The sequence below is a fragment of the Platichthys flesus genome, chromosome 20, assembly GCF_949316205.1.
Source record: "Platichthys flesus chromosome 20, fPlaFle2.1, whole genome shotgun sequence".
Classification (NCBI taxonomy): Eukaryota; Metazoa; Chordata; class Actinopteri; order Pleuronectiformes; family Pleuronectidae; genus Platichthys; species Platichthys flesus.
Window position 1 is genome coordinate 6,811,968 of NC_084964.1, and position 18,678 is coordinate 6,830,645.

The 18,678-nt window shown below is 38.4% G+C and overlaps 1 protein-coding gene across 2 annotated transcripts in view; it reads right to left on the reverse strand.

Moving 5' to 3' along the window:
* The window catches only part of LOC133976239 (zinc transporter ZIP11-like), a 114,541-nt gene extending 100,408 nt beyond the window's left edge, over nucleotides 1-14,133 (reverse strand). For both annotated transcript variants that reach the window (XM_062414390.1, XM_062414389.1), the window contains exons 1-3: nucleotides 14,081-14,133; nucleotides 12,093-12,210; nucleotides 11,215-11,253 (exon numbers count right to left, since the gene is read on the reverse strand). In XM_062414390.1, coding sequence (XP_062270374.1) covers nucleotides 11,215-11,253; nucleotides 12,093-12,200 — 147 coding nt within the window. In that variant the 5' untranslated portion in view covers nucleotides 12,201-12,210; nucleotides 14,081-14,133. The remainder of the gene's footprint in view (nucleotides 1-11,214; nucleotides 11,254-12,092; nucleotides 12,211-14,080) is intronic.
* Between the last annotated feature and the right edge of the window lie 4,545 nt (nucleotides 14,134-18,678).

The following is an 18,678-nucleotide window of genomic DNA, read 5'->3' on the forward strand; positions in this document are numbered from 1 at the left end:
TCAAGGATAAATGTATGTCTAATATTGACTTACAGCAGTTACCACAGCAATATGTCATTTTGATGAAACAGAAAATGTATTCAATTTTATCAACCAGAATACAAGACAGATGCAAAATAAGAAAATTTCTTTACCAAACAATTGAGAAAAACACAACAGAAATTAGCACCCATCATAAAACACGCTGCATCATGGGCATGTAAAAACAGATTTCCCATCAATAACCCTGTGCACACTATCTCACACTTTCCGTGCTGGTGTGGTGCGATTGCTTCATCAACACACGTGTCCTGCTTTCCCTCAACAACTTGTTATGTAGCCACTCAACGCTGCAGGCAATCAGACAGGAGTGAATGCTACTTGGGACTTAGGATAAAGAAATTCATTAGAAATTCTAGATATGCAGTGAGAGAGGGTGAGAGAAGAATATTGATATTAAGGTAAAGCCTACATTTCCTCACAAAGAACATTAACCAACAAACAGGTCATACCTTATTGGTTTTTCATGCATCAAATTGTTTTACTTGCTCTATTTAAAATTATGATTTTATTTTCTGATGATTTTATGGCTACCCTGTTTTATTTTGCTGCCATTGCAAAGCATTTTGTAACATAGATTTTGAAAAGTCCTCGTTATCCTCTATAACTCTTCATAATCTGAAGGCAGAGTGTCTGTTGTTACAATATTATTAAATGAGCTCTTTCAAAGGGTTTTTAAAAAGTAATAATGCAATGATTTCATTTCGAATACACAAAACATTCTATTCTGTTTGCATCCACATTTTCACACAGTGAGAGACCACGTGGCAAAAGCCGCATGCAGCTCTTGTTAAGTATTTCCAATAGGTACTGTCTAACCCTCAGGATGCCAACGCCTATTCTTCAAGAACACAACATGTACTGGATCTGGCAGCGTCACAGCAACAGAAGTAAAATCCATATGGACAAATGCCTGGACCTCTGCTCCAGCTCCTTCAAGCTCAGCTGCTGTGCACCCAGTGTATTCATTGATGAGACCTTCGAAAGCTGAAATCCAAGAAAGATAACACACAAAAAATAAAAATAAAAAAAATCCTGTTGGCGAATCCCTCTCCTTAACACTGGATATCAAGGTTTGAACATAACAAACACCACTTGCTGTGCCTCAGCACATGAATTTAAATAAATTTTGAATTAAACTTAAATGTCAGTATGCAAGGGCATTCAGAGAAGTGGCTCAACAGGCTGACGAACATTACAAACGCTCTCGGCAAGAAGAAACCGTTTCTTTGGAGTAAATTACATCGATGTTTTTTTTAATTATAGGTCTTAATATTGATGTGTTTTTTAGCAGTGAGGGAAACAGAAGCACAGAATGCATTTCGAGAAGGACAGTGTTTGAGCTTCATATAAGCTTGTAAAATGACTTGGTGTGACTTGTCTTTCGTGAGAGGAAGACGTGACAGTTGTGTAAGAAGCTTACTTTGAATGGAGTGTATGATTTCCATGAAGACATAATGGAAATGTCAAATTCAATGAAACTATTGTCTGACTGCAGGCTGCTCTCGAATCAGTACCTTGTTGCAGTAACACACAAAAAAAAAAGCACACTCCGACGCACACACGTTAGCAAGCCACCATGCCTGACTAGCTTGAGGAATTTTGGTTCAGTTTCTTGCTTGAGGAACTGTGAACCCTAAATCACCACACGTTAATGGTTTTCTGACTGGAGCTTTACCCCACATCATGAGACCAGTGAATTTTTTACTCAGCTATCATGTAGATTATGTGTCACCATCTCATCCACATATAAGTAAAACCACCTGAGGAGATATACATAGATTACAACTAACATCAATCCACAACAATCAATCAACTGCTGTTGACACACTCCATGTTTTTGTCTTCCACTCCTTCTACCTATACTACAGCATATTTGTTCTGCCAGAATCCCTGTATATTTGTATGTTTTTATGTTAATGTGACTCACGCATTACACACATATTTATGTGACACTTTGTGATGTCCTCACAGTGGAGACACATCATGTTACGGTTCTGGTATTAATTTGATAAAACTGTGTCCGGACCAATGCAATTATGAGACTTCTTGAAAACACAGATTTTCTATCAGATGTTTTTCCACACATGTCACCCCAAGGAATTTATAGAATTCTGTATGTGCCGTGGTCAAGCTTTATCTGGCAATACACGCTCTTTTATAACATCCCACGCTATGAGAAAATGTTCTTGATACATATTCAGCACTAGAAGGGTACTTGGAGAGCCCAAACCTCTGCCAAGGCTAAGTGTCCTGATGAAATCACATTTTAATTCACTGGTCTCAAAGGCATGCAATGCAGTTCTCTATCACGGGTCTTTCACTGTGTACGTAACCTGAATCTGTAGCGAGTGACATCAACATTTGACTTCAATTTTTTTGCGTAATCCTGCTTACAAACAAATGCAGAACCCCTCTCCCCTCTAAATGAAGCAGACGTGTATTTTTTTTTATCTTTTGGAAAGTTGAAGAAGCATTTTCTCCTCTGAGGCTGTTTAAATAGGAGCAGGGAAGAACTTATGACCTTGGTTTTACTGTAATTGTGGGGTGTAGACCTCTAGAGCAGTGTTTGTTGACACTGCTGGTTTAACATTTTCACTACTTTTAACGGCACGAAACACAGTGCCACTGCCATTTTACTCACATCTCCAGTGCTGGAAACATCTACTGTTTCTTACAAATTCTGTTCATTACTGTAAACAAGTGGTTTACATTGGTCAGTATATTCTGAAGGAAATGTATTACAGGCTGGATTTCATTCACTGGAAATAGTCGGTTTGGTTCCAGTGCTGCAGGTAGTGTGACGTTCATACACAGCAGTGAAAACTAATTGGCCAATGAAAATGTTTAATGCATGAGTGTAACTCGTGCAAGACAGCTGGAGACGGCATTATAAACTGTCTGCGGATGAATTACTGCTGTGTTATATCTAATGAGCCCTAAACAGATGAAATACAAACGTAAATGTTCTGCGTGATAACTTCAAGAGACAGAAGATTGAGCTTAAATGTTGCTCATCAATGCCTCTATGTCTCTAACACTCCTGTCCAGGAATTACCAGCATCATTACTTAAAATATGCAAAAAGAGGTGGGCCTGGAAGAAGAAGAGGTAGAGATATAAAATCAAAGAAATAAGGGGATTTATTTTGTATTTTTCACATAGGGTCACACAGACTATGACGCCATGAAGCATGATGCAATTTTTTGCTATGATAAAGAGTGTGTGCTTCGATTTAGGGGGACAGCAGATGCAAAGCATGGGAACAGGCTGGCGTCTGAATCAGATGAGATGCAAAAGTATGACGCATTCAGGCCATGAAGCCCCCACACACACACAAAATTGATTTCTCCCATGTTAAACCTTACATTATTGTGCTGGACCTGAAAATGACTCTACTGTTGGGAACTGTATATTCTGTGGCACAAGTTCACCTTGAAGGTACTGCGCTGTGTGTGTGTGCGTTTGTGTGTACATAACTTGTAAAAACAACTTTTCCAAACGCATGTAAATGAACTCCCAGGAATAACCTAAAAAATATTGAGATTTCTCACACATAATTTGAAAGACCTTCATGTCGGTTACAATCAAAAACCACAAAAATCACTGTATAGTTCTTGTACACATTGAAACATAGCATAATTCAAATTTATTTAAACTGGCACTAAGTAGAGCATATACCTCCAGCAAGGCCAAACAGTCCCTTGAAATGTATTCAAGCTGCACCAAAGTTGTTAACACTCGTCGATATCAGTCCCGTTTCTTATCAAGGAATTAGATCCACATCCAAACCAAAATGTAATGGGGTCGTTGATGACCCATAACGCATCCTTCCACCGGGTTTTGTACAAATCTGTTTAACCAGTCAACGAACAAAGAGACAAGGATAAAAACATTACCTCCTTGGCGGAGGTAACAAACATAGTAAATATTCAAATGTATGTGAACCGAACAACATCAGATGTTAAGTGGAGTTGTCACACTTTAAGTCTAGTCAACAAAATGAGATTTGAGCTGTGTGTTAGCGGATCTTTGACTTCTAAGAAACACCCTAACATAATGATGATGACTTACTTTACACAAATCATGACTCAAGTGATCTTGAATGTTTCACACTGGTGCAGTTGTCACTTTCCTATTCAGTGCCGACATTGTTATATATTTGTATTGAATGCACTTGCAGCCATCTGAATGCTCATGGACCTGCCCAACAATTTCTAAGACAATAATATGAGCCAACATTAGCTTGTTACAGACAGAGATAGTCTGCTCACACACTTTCAATCAGTGCAAGATGAGATCTATTTCTTCTCACTACATGCTGAATCTGTCAATTTAGTGGAAATCTGGCTTTTAACAGAATGAAAGATGGCACTCTGTTAGATTTAATGCATGTACTGCACGAAATACATCCGTGATTAATAATGTACAACCTGTTTGAATGAGCACCTGGCACAGCGACCCTTTCTGTCTGATGTTCAACTGACAAAAAAGGATTCGAACATGCACTAAATATAGATTCAACCATGTATTGCAATGATTAAAACATGAACCTTTCAGTTTGCCATTCACAAGAAGGATATGCTGATGTGAAACCATGCATTGAATACAAGAACTGTTCATTTTAATGAAAAGTGGAAAATTATAGATATTCATCAACCCACAAACGGTAGCACAGAGTAGTAGAGAATGTCAGAAAGGAATAATTTGAACCGGTTCACAACTCTTTTCATGAGTTTCATGACACACATATCATGAAAGCATGGAGCATGGTATCCACGGCAGATCCCCTCAGACAAAGCCAATGATCGCAAAAAATAACTGCAATGGCCCTCATTTGAGCGCAGCCCTCCGGCCCAACAGTCTCTTTAAATTCAATCAAGCTGCACCAAATTGCACACTCATAATTATAAGTTCCTCGAATATGGCATTTTTTTTTCCATCAAGATCCATTATCTTATGTGAGCGGTTCTCTTGTCTCATCCTTCTACCAGGTTTTGTGGAAATCTATTCAGAAGTTTTTTGCATTATACTGCTAGAAAAAACAAACAAACCAACCAACAATCTCACCTTGTTGGCACAGGTAAAAAGTATCGCTCGGAACTGTAGTGTGCACCTTGTCTAATGGGCGTGTTCACTAAAAACACAAAAGATTGCAATTATTTGTGTGTTATAACGTCCAGCACATTGTTTCTGTCTCTACTTGTTAGGTCGATTTTAAATTCTCTCCCCTTGTCCTTGCCTCTGTAATATTTGAGTTAAGTGCATTGCAACAAGCCTGTCCCTGAAATGAGCTGCGACAGGTTTACTGCAATGAGCCCCCTCCTTGACTAACAATTATTCTTTACATTACAGTCATGGTCTTCATGAGTCAACTCAATATTCAGCCTGCAGTTAAATTTGACTTTCAAAAAGATGTTTCTATAAATTGTAGGACCATGTGCTTACTGTACATGATTGAACCCTGAATGCAATGTGCACATATTGTACAGACAAGTCAGAGTGAGGACTTACAGATGTGAGGGGATTAGAATGGAATTACCCTACCCTCGCATGTCAGCCTTCTGCAAATATTTAAAAAGTGTGTTACGTCATCAGACATTCTGGCCAACTCATTGGGGTTCTTGTAAATATTTAGGCAACTCAATGAGTGATTCGTACTTATCACAGCAGGGGTAAATCATACCTCCAGTGTTTCTTCAGTGTTTAGACATTTTGACATGGGAAAGACATCCCAATATCTTTGGGATTTGATTCAGAATCAAGTCAGTTTATTGACTCTATAAAAAGAGAAAGGGGCACAGGCTGCACGTGTTTTTACAGTGTTTTGTGTTAGTTCAAATTTTTCTTTCCACATCAAAAACCATTACAAAATGTCAATTTTCTTCTATATGAAAAGTGAAATGCAATAATTTGGAAGCATGTTATGGATTGTTTTGCCTGTAGGAGAGTAATGACAGTAAAGTGTGATGTACATCAGAGTGTGTTCTGGTCTCAAGCAGGGTGTTAGGTCTCCAGCAGTGGAAGGATTATTTACCGCTGCCATATTGTTACCATGGTTATCAGCACAGCATTGTACAGGCACAGCTCACTTGAAATAAAAACAGATCGGCTGGGCAAAGAAATGTTCTTCACTTCTGTCAAGTTACATTACATTATATTACATTTCATTTAGCTGACGCTTTTATCCAAAGCGACTTACAATAAGTGCATTCAAACCCGAGGGTACATACCAAGGACGACAAGAATCAAGAAAGTACAATTTCTTCAAAATAAAGCAAAACTACAAAGTGCTATAAGTAAGTGCCATTTAAGTGCTAAGTGTTAGTTTCAAAAGTTGTTAGTAGTATTTTTTTTTATTCAAGGTAAAGTCGGAAGAGGTATGTTTTTAGTTTTTGGCGGAAGATGTGTAAACTTTCTGATGTCCGGATGTCAATGGGGAGCTCATTCCACCATTGAGGAGCCAGGATGACAAACAGTCGTGTTTTTGTTGAGTGTTTAGCTCGCAGTGAAGGAGCAACGAGCCGATTAGCCGAAGCAGAGCGGAGTGAACGGGGTGGGGTGTAACGTTTGACCATGTCCTGGATGTAGACTGGACCGAATCCAGTCTACATCAGAACTTTGGCGTCTCACTTCGCTCCAAGTCCTTGGGAGATGGCATATCATATCAATACTTTACCTGCATCTCCAAATGCTCATTAGTAAGCTTAGTAAAAACTACAGGATGATTATGGTTTGGGTGCATTGTATACTGCATATCTGTTGTGCCGAGTCCTGTGATTTCATTCAAAATGGTTTAAAATAAAAATTTTGATTCTAATTTGAATCCACTTTTTACCCCCATCACCCAATCCAGTTGTCCAGAGCTCTAGAAATAAATAAATAATCGACAGTTAGCAGAGCAGTTAGTGTGAATGCTGAAGATGGAGACATAAAACTCTATTGGTCGAATCACCAGTGATAATTTTGGTGGATTAATACTCGATCAGTCAGTAAACCTAGTATAATTACTGTTATTGATAGTACTAAGATGAACGTATAATTATTGTACTGCAAAATAAGGGCACAATAATTAACTTAGTATAATAACTGTAATTTTCTTCTGAGTGAACCATCAGCTCAAAAGATTACCAGCTGCATTAGAGAATAAAAGGTTCTCTGAGGAAAAGTCACGAATACAATCATGTGTTCATAAACATATAAGGAGAGGATTTAAATATGTCTCCCAATGTGTATTTTGATGGGAAGCATCCGATCAAACAGGTTCAATTTCTGTTGTGTAAAGAACCATTTGCAGTATTTTGACCAGTTCAACTTCACCTTCTCTGTCATTAGTTGAATCATGCAGAAAGTGAACACAAGACTGTGTACATAATTATTATTTCATGGGTGAAGGAACTACGCATCCCATCCACCATTGCAAATAATCCCCTCACTACACCCAAGGATAAAGGGTAGTGTAGTCTTTCTCCAAAGCTTCTTGAAATGTAGTTGATCATTCAACCTATGGCTGATAATCAATATCTCTGTTCAGAAAATGTTTAACTTTACAGAGCCATACTGTTGAGCTCTACAGCTCTGATTCACCCTCGGTTAACCTCTTGGTCGAAGCATTGACAGCTAAGGGACTGATGGGTATTATAGTATTTAGCGCCATACACCATATAAAACTGAAAAAAACTGAGGCAAATTTGAAATTACGAAAAGTCATGACCGTAACATTTGTATTGTCATATTACCTTTTCTCTATGTTTAAATTCAGGGCAATTCCAAAAAAAGAGAATTTAAAGATGGTAAAATACTTGTGCAGCCAGCTGCCACTCAAACTTCAAAACTCTTTCTTTTTTCATCTTTCTTTCCTAATCCTTCCTCAGGTGAAACTTCCCTCTGAAATTTCAGAGCAAGGGAAGTGAAACTGTGAATTTTGGTATTACCTTTGCTCAATAAAAGCAAATTATATGAGGGCTGGAGTGATGTGAAGTATTTCTGCTGACTATTATCCAGGTCTGAAAGTAGCAACACCACTTGCTGTTGAACATTCCCTCCCTCTGCAACTGCCTCTCTTTTACAACCTGGTTCCCACTGTCGGATCGACCTTTTATCACTCTCCATCTGAGGCCTAATGGTAATCCAAAGGCTAGTCAGGACATTCTTTTTTAGAAATGGCATAAATGGAGAACCCTGCCCCCTATTTCCATCAGAACCAAACCCCCTAAGGTATTTTTTTGATGATATGACTTTAGTAGAATTTGTCCAGTAAAGAAAGTGCAGTTATTTCCACTTGGCACAGACACAACATTTGTGACCGTGAGGGACTGCTGATCCTGCACTATACACTCAACAACCACAGAATTTCAACAGTTGGCACCATTTTAGCAACCAAACTCTGTCTCTCATATAATATGTATTACCACAGCAGACTTCTTTTTCCAAATAGGAATAACAAATCCCTCTTTTTCCAAGTAGAATCACTTCCTGTGCTTTTGAGTTTTTTGTCGAGCCAAGGTAGGAAAAAAATTCATAGGAAGTACCGCCAAGTGCATCACCAGCTACTAACTCAGGGTGCTTTAACAACTGTCTCGTTGGGTTTCGGCCTTTTGACTTTTTTTTGTTTAGTCTGAAATAAAATTCCAGGTCTCCAGGTCCAGATGAGCTCACCAAAATTTTGTCAAAGCAAAGGAGGTGGTCTGTGTCTGGATCAAACCATGGTTCTGACAGTTTGCAGTCTAAAAACATATAGTTATTATATATCCCTTATTTAAAAAAGTTAATGATTACAATTGCCGAATCCCCTTTAAAAACGAATTTATGTTAACACCCGATACATAGATACAAAAGTCTTTAATCCACTCCCTAAATAACCATTTGAAACCAAAACTAACCTGATCAAATGTAAACAAACATGAGCCTTGGTTCAGACTATCGGGTGGGAAAATCCTCTCATACTATCAACATAATTATAATAAGAGTTAAAACTTAAACAGAAATGAATTACTATTAAAGCATATTATTAAAATCCCAACAAAAGGCTGAAATGTGTCTATAATTGATTTTGTTCATTTTAAACAACTAAGTTAATAAAAAATATATTTCAGAAAGATCCTGTGTGCAATTTATAAGAGCAAAGCTGTTATCTGTCTATATCATGTTTCATTTGAATGTAAAATATATAATTATCGCCAGGGTTGAAAACATTAAAACCAGACCAGGGAAAATTGAGATAAGGAAGTGATGGAGATTAGATTAATCTTTCCTTTCCTCTCTCATTCTCAGGGAAACGTGGACAATTTCGAATCTTTTGACATGAGTCTTTTCAAATCACTTATCAGGGCTTGTAATAATTAACAAGCTCAGAATCACCACTGAGAATCTTAATTAATTTTCCATTCAGGACTACAATTTGTTAAAGTTCTCCTCAGAAAATAAATGTATTTACCAAAGATTAGAAATGTACTTGAACTTGTAGACTCTACCAACAAAGATATTACAACTAAATCATTGGTGATTAACCACAACATCGAAATCCTCTAGCCAACACCTTAAATATAAACAAGCCTTGGCTACAATATTAACATTGTCTGTTAGGGGCCATACAAACTCGTGTCTCTCTGTGTGCAGAGATGTTTAATAGGCTTGAATATAGTTAACACTGCAATATTCATCATATATATATTGTCTTTGAATCAAAGGTGTAATGTGAAAAAGGGGGTGGCTCATAGTTTAAAAACAAACAAACACATCACCTGACCCTACAGTTCACCTCAGCTCCACAAAGCCTTTAAGCATCTCATTTCAGCTCATTATTGGTTCCCTTTAACCACAACTGGGTTCAGTCTCCACGATTTCAAGACAAAGCAGAAGATTCATTACCGTTAAATTGGCACAAAGCTAAAATTAGCAATGATTCCAAATAGGTTAATATCACACCTTTATGACAAAGAAATGTAATAGAGGCCTAATATTTTACAGATTAACCATGAACACTAACTAAAACCCAAACCAAATATTAAAAAAAACACCTGAATAAAAACATGAACATATTTCAGTGTAAAATATAAACATAAATGCCCATCTGCAAAATCTTGAAAATAACGATTTTCATTTCTGCGCATATATCTGCAAACGGAAATGCTAGACCAGATTGTCTGTGAAAGGCTGAATTTTTACAAACCCACCATATCAGGTGGTCTATTTAACCAGAGAGACATTTCCCATCAACCCCTCTTGCTTGCACTGCTGCTGCAGTATTACCACCAGTTGCTTCAGCCCCTCCACCACCCCAACATCCACCTGTAGGCTCCAACAGGGGGTTACAAGTATTTGCTAATCACTCCCATCATTCCTGTGTAACCATATGGGGGACTGATTAAGTTGGAGCATAGACGCCAAACACTAAACCTGTTGTAATGCTGCAATAAATGTGCGACAGTGAGTTTTCTGACTGAAATACACTAAAGCATTTCAGAGCTAAAGAGCTTAAACAGGGGGAAATATTTAATATGTTAACAGCTCATTGCGATGCAGTGTCAAGAAAGTCAAATCATGCACATTCATAAAGGCTCTGCATCTCAGATCAAATTAATTTGTGCATGTTTATCATTTCCCTCCTGTGATTAGCAATAGTAGTTGAACACCATCACTGCAGCTCTGCTAAATCCCAAAGGAGATATGATGCAAGGCAAATTTCATGGGTTTATAAAGCTGGAAAAAGGAATTTTGTTATTTAAATAGACGTCACCCTGAGACTTCACACTTCACTGCCAGCTCAGATTTCCTACTGAATTTCTTCTCTGAGACACTTGATGAGCATTGGCTGTGTACAGATTCCCCTGAGGGAAATCAAACAAATGTAATTGTAAGAGTCAGATGGCGGGTTTAGGGGATGTTTTTCTATTGCAGCATTATACCTCTTTAGACATGATAAGGCAAAGTTCTCCTTCAGGGGAACACTTAACTTCAACTTTTATGAATAAACGTGGCATCTGAACGTGTCAGGCCAGATTTCTCTGGAGGACAGTCAGCCTGCCAATGGGAAATGTCCAAAAAGTCTTCAGCATCTCCTGCAGCATCTTCCTACAGGTCGTAAATTATGTGTGTGTATGTGTGTGTCTCAGTAAGAAAAAAAATAAAAAATTCAGAAAAAAAATAAAAAATTCAGAAAAAAAATCAAACTCACCCCAGCTGCAAAGCCTAAACTTCCATCCAAGATGCGCTTCTGAAAAGGGCAGACAAAAAGACGGATTGTTTACAAGTCAGTTAAATCGATATCCTCCAACACTGAAAGTGTAGCATCTGGAACGTCCATAGATCACTTTACCGTTAACTTGGACTGGAAAACAGGCAACATGTCCTGAGAGTTGGACGTTCAAAGTTAACATAAAAGTATAATCTATGAGGAAAAACATTCTGTCAGTCCAGGGATTTCATGTTTCGGTATTTAACGCTGTCAAAAGTCCAAAGCTCAAATCAACAGCTGCTGAATGGCTTTGCGCATCTGAAAACAAATCAAGCCAACATAAATAAAATATGCTTTTTGTTTGTGCTGTTCACATCTGGGAAATGATTATTCACTGGTAAATGAATCGTAACTGAATGCATTATTTAAGGGCTGTGATGTAGCATAAAGAAAACCACATTAAAGAATCAGTTTGCATAAATAGGAAATACGCTTATGTGTATTCTCCCCAAGTGATAAAGCAGAAGATAGAATACCACTCTCCCAGCATCTGTCATTGAAATGTAAAGCTAGGAAACAGTTAGCTTAGCTTAAGCATTATGACTGAAATCATGGAGAAAGCAGCTAGCCAAGCTAATGTGATGAAGCCTCATAATTATAATTATTATAATGGTGTCAAAGTCTTCACCGGTGTAAATGTGATAAATCAACATCCTTACCATAGTGATAAATCATTATCATTTTCTTCAAATGCTCAATTATGCTGTTACTACTCGTCCATACACAAGTTATCGTCTAGCATAGGTATATCCCCCAGTACAGAAAAATAACCCATTTAAAAGTGTGTGAGGTGTTTCCTGAAGGTCAGGATATGGTACCTGGCGGCTGGAGAAGACGAACACCAGGGCGGCTCCGGCGGCGGTCAGACCCCAGGTGAACAGAGTCCCCAGCAGGGCCTGGGTCACAGGGCTGTAGCCTTCAAGCATGGCGCCAGACCTGGACACACAACAGACACACACTCAAGTTATCCTCTTGCATTCAGTTTGCACTGGAAGAGGTTGCAAATATTTTTATGGAAAACATTAGGTGGATTAAAAGCTTACAGAAACCACTCCTTCTTGAATTAGTCCTAGGAGCTAAGTAAATATTGTCCCATGTTGATGCTGCCATTGATGCTAAATTTGACATTTAATAGCAACATAACCACAGCACTTTGAGGAAGCTTATGTCTTTGGTGCCCAATACGTATCGACAAGTAGTACGTGTGCTTCAACCGACTTGTCTTGAATCAATATGTTTGCCTTTAAGCCCTCACATAAGTAATACAGCACACAACTGCCTGTGTTTGTTTCCGCTTACAGAACAGAAACGAGCGTCAAATCCTGTTTGCTCAGGATGTTAATATCCAAGACTTTATTCACTTGCATCTGTGTGGACGGACCTGTTGAGGCCCGCCCAGAAATTACACAGCAGATAATACTGTAGGAAAGAAAAGCTTATACTTCATGTTCTTCGATGTAAAAAGGCACCGGACAGAAATGTGCAGTATGTGCTTTGAATACTATTGTGTAACCACAATACAGCAAAACACAATTTAAGTGGCAGTTTCACAGACAGATATAAACTCACTTAAACTCAAAGAGGCCCCTGTGATCACACCTAGACTGACTGGACTGCTAGATTACATTTTACGACAGAATTATTTTCGCTTGTAAATTGTCCCAAATAATGACTTTTGTAGTGACTTTCAAAATGACGTCACTCTCGAAATCTCTTCTCTCATTAAACCCACTTAGAGAAGGTCAAACCATTAGCAAACCTGTCCCTCCTGTGCGGTTTGATTTTCCAGTTTATTTTTGGTGTGGCTTTGCTTGAAACATTAGGATTTACTTCTGAAATTAGACTAAGTGAAGGCGCCTCAGGACTATCTCAGTGATTCAGAGCACATCAGAAGCGACATGGCTTCACTTGAAAGCAGCTCTGACTGTCAGGCCTTCACATTCCTAGGTAGAGGACAAAAACAGTTAACTGTTTATGAGTGGTGTAATTATTAAGCAGCGTACGCTGTGGGGAGCAGCTTTCATGTTACCATGCAAATGACATTTTCATCAGCATGTGAATCAAAAAAACATTCAAAGGGAATATTCACCAGGCAGCAGCACTGGAAGCCTTTAAGATGTATTGACAACTTCTTATGGCAGGAATGACTCACTAACACTTGTGTGTGTGTGTTACAAGGATGTGTGTGGGTGTGTGTGTATTTTATAATAGGTGGTCGGTTTATACAAACAATGTCTTTTTGAAAAATTGTAGCTACATGTGGAAAACTTTTGCTGCTTATTTCAGCATGTGACCCTTTGTAAACAGAACCACATACCTCAGTCCTTAGGTCCACTGCTTCTGTCACTACTTCAACTCTGCTTGAGTGTTTCCATCTTATGTTTTACTGAATCTACATTAACTTCATATTCATAGTTACAACACTTGTTAAGTGTGTGTGCGTAATGGAGACTAATATTTAACTGACATTTATAGAGAGTAGCTGAAGTGCAGCTAGATTTCTGAGCCACACACAGGCACGCACGCACCCACGCGTGCACGCACAAACACAAGCAAAACACACCGACACACAAACCCACACGTAAGACGTAATATCTCCAGGCAGTTAACGTGACTAACTTGTAAATTAAAGCCAACCGGCTAATTCCTTACACCTGCTCGTCTTGAAATTTGAAATAACGCGGTTATCTTTCACTTCAGCGCTGTTGGTGACATTAAGAGACGTCATACGTTAATTCGGCTTCCTTCTCTTTCACCCTGACTCGGTGTAAGTGGTCATTTTTGGAGTAAGATCAGTTTTACTCACTTCTCTCCACTGGCACCTCGAATGCTGCTGTATTTACTTCCTACTTCCCGGTACACGTGTCTATGACAGTAGAGGCCCCGCCCTTCCTTGCAGTCTATTGGTCAACACGCTTGACAGCAACAGTGGTTGCAGCCAGGTTGGAGCACGATTATTCATAAAGAGATAGACACGTCAAAAACTCATAATGTGCAGGATTGCAGGATGTGTGTGTGTAGGATTACATACAAATACACAGTCATACATATACATTTGTGTAGTGATTATATATGTATATATAAGTGTATATGTATATATATTTAAATATACACAGATAGATAGATAGATAGATAGATAGAGAGATAGAGAGAGAGATTTTTATTTTTATAATAGGTGGTCAGTTTATCCAAACAACGTCTTTTTGAAAAATTGCAGCTAAATGTGAAATTGTTTTGCTTCTTACTTCTCCATGTGCCCCTTTATAAACATATCCACATACCTCTGTCCTTAGGTCCACTGTTACTCTCAATACATAAACTCTGCTTGAGTGTTTACATTCATAGTTACACACTGGTTACTCTACAATATAATGATATTGTAATTGACGCAAATCATACAAGGAAAGGCAGTGTTATTTCTAATGCACATTTCAACACAGTAGTACATTCAAGGTGCTGTGCAGGGACATTGAAATCAACAAAGAGACTAAATTAAAAGAAAACTATTTAAAACAAATAGTTTCAGAAACAGCAAAACAGAAGAGATTTAAAAGAGCAGAGTAAATGAGGTAAACAGATCAAAAGAGATCAAATAAATAAAAAGGATACCTTAGGATTAAAAACCGAAGTAAATTCAAGGGATAAAAATAAAAAATGATAGAAATATGTAAAATATTAAGATAAACGGAAAATAAAACCACAATGTTGATACCTTAGATTTCGTTAAAATATTTGACGGATGTAAAAGCTGCAGTGGAATGGTGTTTCCTGAAGCTACCAGGCAGTTGGTTTCCTTTGTTGTGCTGCATCGTGACTAAAGTGTCCTTCCTTTTGTGTAGACTTTGTCGCAGGTACCACAAGCTGACCACTTGTAATGTCAATGACAATAACAATACTCATATGATTAGTGCATAAACTACATGGGCAAGAAAGCCTCAGACCTCCAGCAGATTGGAGTCTTTACTGCAGGACACCCCCCTCCTCTCCCCCCCAGCATTTCCTTTCAGTCTCCACTGGCTCTATTCAGACAATACACAATCATGCCACTCTCACAATAGCCATAGTGCTTTTACTATTGCTACTCAGTTCTTAATTTTGTAATTTACTTCAGTTCGTTATATTTACACTTGGGTATTATTTTCATCTGTATCAATTCATGCTTTTCCCCCACTGGTTTCTCAGTGCACGTGTGTGTGCACATGCAGACCTTTTTGTTCCTTTTGAGTTTTTACAGGAAACAGACTCTGGAGAGCGTTTTCTCTTCCCGGTGGATGTTTCCAGGATTGTTGCTTTCGCTCACCTCTCTGTGGTAATTCCTAGGCATGTTGACCTTAGACCTGTGGACTCATCACCACACATTTCCCCTGATGTTTCCCGCCTTTCTTCCTTTGGAATATCCTGCAAACACCACCGGACTGATGTCGTGACAAACATCTGATGGTGATATAAATTCGCATCGGTTTAATCACCAGCACTCACGCTCCAAACTATGACCATCTCTGTTACTGACAATGGAGATAGATCAGTGCGGGAATCTTTCTATTTTAAGCATTTTAAGAATCTTGCTTCCACAGAAAGATGACTAATAATGTTTTTTCCAGTATTTCCCTCTCATAAAAACACACCGAGGGGTCCCCATTAAAACCACAGTTATCAGCATTCGTTCTCTGAGCTGTTCCACTGGACCTGCCGGGCTTAAAGCAAAACAAAATCAGAAACCCTGCAGAGTTTGACATTATCAGCTGGTGATTTCTATTCTTACAAAGGAGTATTTCCTTCCATCATCCTTCAACATCCATTTACAATTCCTAATTCAGTTAAGTGCACAAGTCATTCCAAAGTTATAAAACACACATTCTTAACATATCTTCATATTTATTGGTAATATTGTTATTAAGTAACTAGTTTAAAAAATGAAATAAAATAAAAAAGATTACTAACAGGACAGGGTAACCTCAGGGGCCCCTCAGATTTCAGCTAGTGCCACTGACCCTTGGATCTGCCCCTGCTTTCTGCCCCTACATTACATACTGTATGTTTGTGCCCTCTTAAACATTTACTGTTGAAATAAATGCAGATTTTAATCTCATTTTAACATCATGTAATAAAATGTAACATCTCCTGTATCTGCATTACATTCTTGTTTTTTAAAAGACAAACAGGCCTTTCTGTGTTTTTAGTTGAGCATCTGTGCAACATGGCAGCTGAAGAAAGAAGCCCTCGCTGTTTGATTCTGAGGAACTGACATCAAATACTGATGTTTACCTTTGATGAGATTGATCTCTGCTGTTTTATGCTAATACAACATCAATACACCGGATTCTGGAAACATTCCAAAGAGACACCATGTTGCATATTTGTTGGGGTCAGTTTTGCATGACAGTTGTAGGAAAACACCAACAAAGAAAAATCAACCAATGTCTTATTTTTGAAAAGAATCAACAAACATTAGAGACACAAATTTCCATATGTCAAACAGGACACAATAAATCCTTCCACTGATGCTTGTGTAAGAGCAGCTGTATCCATCTTATAATGAATCACAGATTCAAAGCGAGATTTGCATATCTCATGAGTGACTATAGGCTTATGGAGAATGTTGCCGGGAAACAATAATTAAGATCATAAGCTGTCTGGAGTTTCCACTTTTCTTTTTTGGACTTTTTCGCATTCCCAATTATCTTTTATTGAAATGCCCTGTGTGAAACTGTTTTGTAAAATGGTGTGATTCATTTTTGCTGGAATAATCATCACATATTATTCCATGACTGCAGATGGGCTCTGCATTTCATCTGAGAGGGTTTACTTTAGCAGTGCTATAGCAGCATGGCTTTATGGAATTTTGGCCCATTGGTCCACTTCTGTTGTTCATACTGAAATATCTGAAAAAATCATTGGATAAGAGAGAGCCCATTACCTGCTGTGTGGAGGAGAGATGTCCCAGATCTGAGCCCGGCATTCGACTGGGACAGTTTGGGTTAAGATATGCCTCGCAACCAAACACTCAATTAGAACATTTTAATACTCTTTTATACCAGCTATGAAGTTTTACTCAATGAAAATTTAATGAACTAAATTGCAGACCTTTGTCCCTTGAAAGTAACTTAAAGAAACGGACAGGGGGAAAACCACCACGTCTGTTGGGTTGTAGGCAAGTCCACTCAGAAGCAACTCAACGATTCTCACAAAATGTGGTATGGGTCAGAGAAGGACCCAATACATTTTAGTTAAGATTGTGCTTCATTGGTCTCTATGACTTGACATATAAGGGCCTAAAAAACAAACACCATTAGCTTGGCTTACAGCAGTGAAAAAATCGGTTTGGCCATTGTTGGAACCATATCAACTCCCCTCTGCATAGGTTCTGGCGACCTGGACATTATGTTCTAATAATATTTAACTGCTTGAGGTTATGGGACAAAGCAATCAATTATAGAGGCTTGAAAATCACTTTTGTTTGACCTCGATGACCTTCTGCAGTGGTGTTCGGTAGGGATCGGTGTCCCGGATCATGGGAGGGTGCTTTTTCTTGATATTCATTTATTTGTTTCGACGTATTTTGTATATGTATTTGTTTCTATTCTATTGGGATAAAAATATCTTGAAAAGTCTTTGGAAAGATTGCAATGAAACTAGAATGAACTAAATGAAACTAGACAGGTTCAAAGAAGATAAATCCTCAAGACACTGTCTGACGTCTGAGTTGTTCCTTTTTTCAGTGCCTAACCTCAACATCAAATTAATGGGGTGACACAAACTTTAGATATTTATTTAGTTCCCATAAGATGTGTCTTGTCTGTGGTTTTTTCATTTCAGAAATGTGAAAGATGAGGTTCACACTTTCAGATGTTAGTAAAGACATCACAGACAAGGGCAAGATACAGGGATTGTATCAATTCGGGGATAACGGCGCACACTGACGACCCACACCATGGATGACATATTGTTTATATAGTGTTGCACTCATGAATCACTCATGAATAGTGTAAACAAAACAGAAAAGACAGCTTAACAGAAAAAACTGGCAATATGTAAGGTGAGTGGGGCCAGCCGTCAGACAAGCACTTTAGTTTGCATGCTGGCCCCTTTAGAATTGTTTATCACCAACATAACAAAGATTAAAAGCCAAAGTGTAATTTGAAACCTTTGCTCTTCAAGCCACGAGAATCACGTAAGATGGTGTAAAGAAAGAAAAGTCCTTGGAGCAAAGTAAAACCTGAGAACATAAGATGTGTTAAGAAAGAACAAGTTAAAATAGCCCTTCACCTTGAGTGTGCAGATGTGACGTGTATTGTATTGCATGCGGCACGCTCTTTTGCTTTATTGTCGGCTCATGCGTCACGTGTGATGGAAGCCAACACGTCTGGTCTGAACATTGAGGTAACATACTGCCTGTGGAACATG